Source organism: Galeopterus variegatus, unplaced genomic scaffold (genome assembly GCF_000696425.1).
Source record: "Galeopterus variegatus unplaced genomic scaffold, G_variegatus-3.0.2 Scaffold45722, whole genome shotgun sequence".
NCBI lineage: Eukaryota > Metazoa > Chordata > Mammalia > Dermoptera > Cynocephalidae > Galeopterus > Galeopterus variegatus.
This window is the reverse complement of record NW_007771833.1, coordinates 102-2,126: the sequence shown is the minus strand read 5'-3', so window position 1 is coordinate 2,126 and position 2,025 is coordinate 102. Positions and strand designations below refer to the sequence as shown.

The 2,025-nt window shown below is 41.3% G+C and overlaps 1 protein-coding gene across 1 annotated transcript in view; it reads right to left on the bottom strand.

The window, feature by feature from the left end:
- LOC103584152 (centromere protein F-like) overlaps positions 1 to 1,148 on the bottom strand; it is a gene marked incomplete at both ends in the record, with an annotated part of 3,077 nt that extends 1,929 nt beyond the window's left edge. Inside the window, one exon of the mRNA XM_008565261.1 lies at positions 62 to 1,148. Coding sequence (XP_008563483.1) covers positions 62 to 1,148 — 1,087 coding nt within the window. The remainder of the gene's footprint in view (positions 1 to 61) is intronic.
- Between the last annotated feature and the right edge of the window lie 877 nt (positions 1,149 to 2,025).

Sequence of the window (2,025 nt, the reverse complement as noted above, 5' to 3'; positions counted from 1 at the left end):
GAGTCCTCTTCCAGGCTCTGCAGCTGCTCCTGGAGATGAGCTTTATCTTTCGACAGCTCGCTCACCCGGGAGGACAGAGTCTGAAGGAGCCCTGTTTTCTCCTTTACCTCGGCCTCCACCTCCTGAACATGACGGAGACACTCTCCTTGATGAGACTCCAGCTCTTGTATTTTCTCCCTCATCATTGCAGACATCCGGTCCAGGTCTTTGTTTTGTTTTGACACAGCATCCAACTCTCCATGAAGTCGGTTTCTTTCCCTTGTGACCACACGGAGTTCTTCTTCAAAAGAGACAATAACGTTCTGCTTATTTTCATTGTCCTCTAAACTTAGCTTCTCCACTTGAACTGGTACTAAGTCAGCCTCCCCAGAGAGAATGTGGTGTTCAATGCTAGCGTTCTCTGATTTTTTCCTGTTCAGCTCATTTTCCACATTAAGAAATCTCTCCTTCCAATTGCCATTCACCTTGGCTATATTATCTTCAATAACTCCATATGACGATTTATCTGTGCCTGTGTCCAATCGTGAATTGGGGCCTTCCAAAGTTTCTACTCTCTGGTATAACTCCCGGTTATCACAAGAAAAGGATTGCAATTTTTCACTTAAATCTGAATTTTCTTTCTTAAGTTTCTCAACTACTTTTTCCAGTTCTCTGCAGGCTTCTGTCTTGGTTGTTAGTTGTACTTCCTGTAAGTCGAGTTTTGAATCTAACTCTTTTATTTTATTTAGCAAACTTCCAAGTCTTTTCTCACGGTCCTCTATCACATGAAGTAATCTCAAATTTTCACTTGATGTCTCTTTCACTTGCAGCTGGAGATTCTGGATGGCTACCTGATTCCCCAGAAAATCCATGGGTACCAAAGCATTAGGACCAGAAAACAACAATTCAGAAATGCAGTCTGCACAGCCCTGGGTTTTATCTTCTGCTGGAGCCTCACAGTTGGTTTCTGAGGAGGGCTCCCAGGACCGCTCTCTTGCAAGTTCAACTGCCCCAGTCTCGCTTATTTCCTCAGTCTCTGGACTGAGGTCTTGCTGGACATCTTCACCACAAATCTGATGAATGCCATGCTTGGGTGCTCTCTCTGCAGTTTCTGAAGCATATTCTTCTGATTCTTTTATGTCACAGCTATTGTTTTGGCCCCGAACAGCCTGTAATTATAACAAATAACAAGAATGCATCTTACTTTTCAAGAAAAATCAAAATGAAATTAATAGGCTTAATTATTATTTTATAGAAACTCATGTCTGGCTTCTTCTAAACGCAGCCCTTCAAATGGCATATCTCCCACATCGTTCTCTCTCCAACCAAATATTCAACACAATTAAAGACTCAGTAGGTGCCCCCCTGAGCAAGGCACTGGGTAAGGTATTTATCATGAAGACAAACCCTCCAGATCAGCAATCTTATCAACTAAATTGTAACATATTTAGATTTCATATTTTCCTCCTTGCTAGGAATATTCTAGGTAGCCTAAATAAAATTTCTCTTTGTGATTATCAAATAAGAGGCTAACATATTCCATACAAAATGCTCGACTTCCATCTTCAAGTGTCTATGACATTCTTTAATAAGAGAATAAGTAAGGTTTCCTGACCAGACTCCCAGCCTGAGGACTAAGTCACTGATCCAGCACTTTCTATGAGCATTCTTGGATAAACTACCCATTGAGTGTCAGGTTCCTCTCATCTGTAAGAAGGGGATGTGCTGTCGTAACAAATACGCTGCCTCCTCACTATGACCTGGCCGCCTCCCTCACAGACAGGGACAGAGGGGAGCAAGTGAGACTCATCAACCACACAGCATCAGCTAGGCGGGTACACTAGAAAGGATGAAGTTATAAGCAACTAAACAATTATGCATTTAATAAAGAAATTAATTTCTCTTCAAATGGCTGATGCCAAATCACGGACTTCTGCCATAGGTTCACTTATTTTCCTAAAGTTCTGGCTTGTTTGGGAAAAAAACTTGGTTCATTTTGTTTCCTTGAACCCTAAAATTACTTTTAGATTTAATGTAGATTTCAAT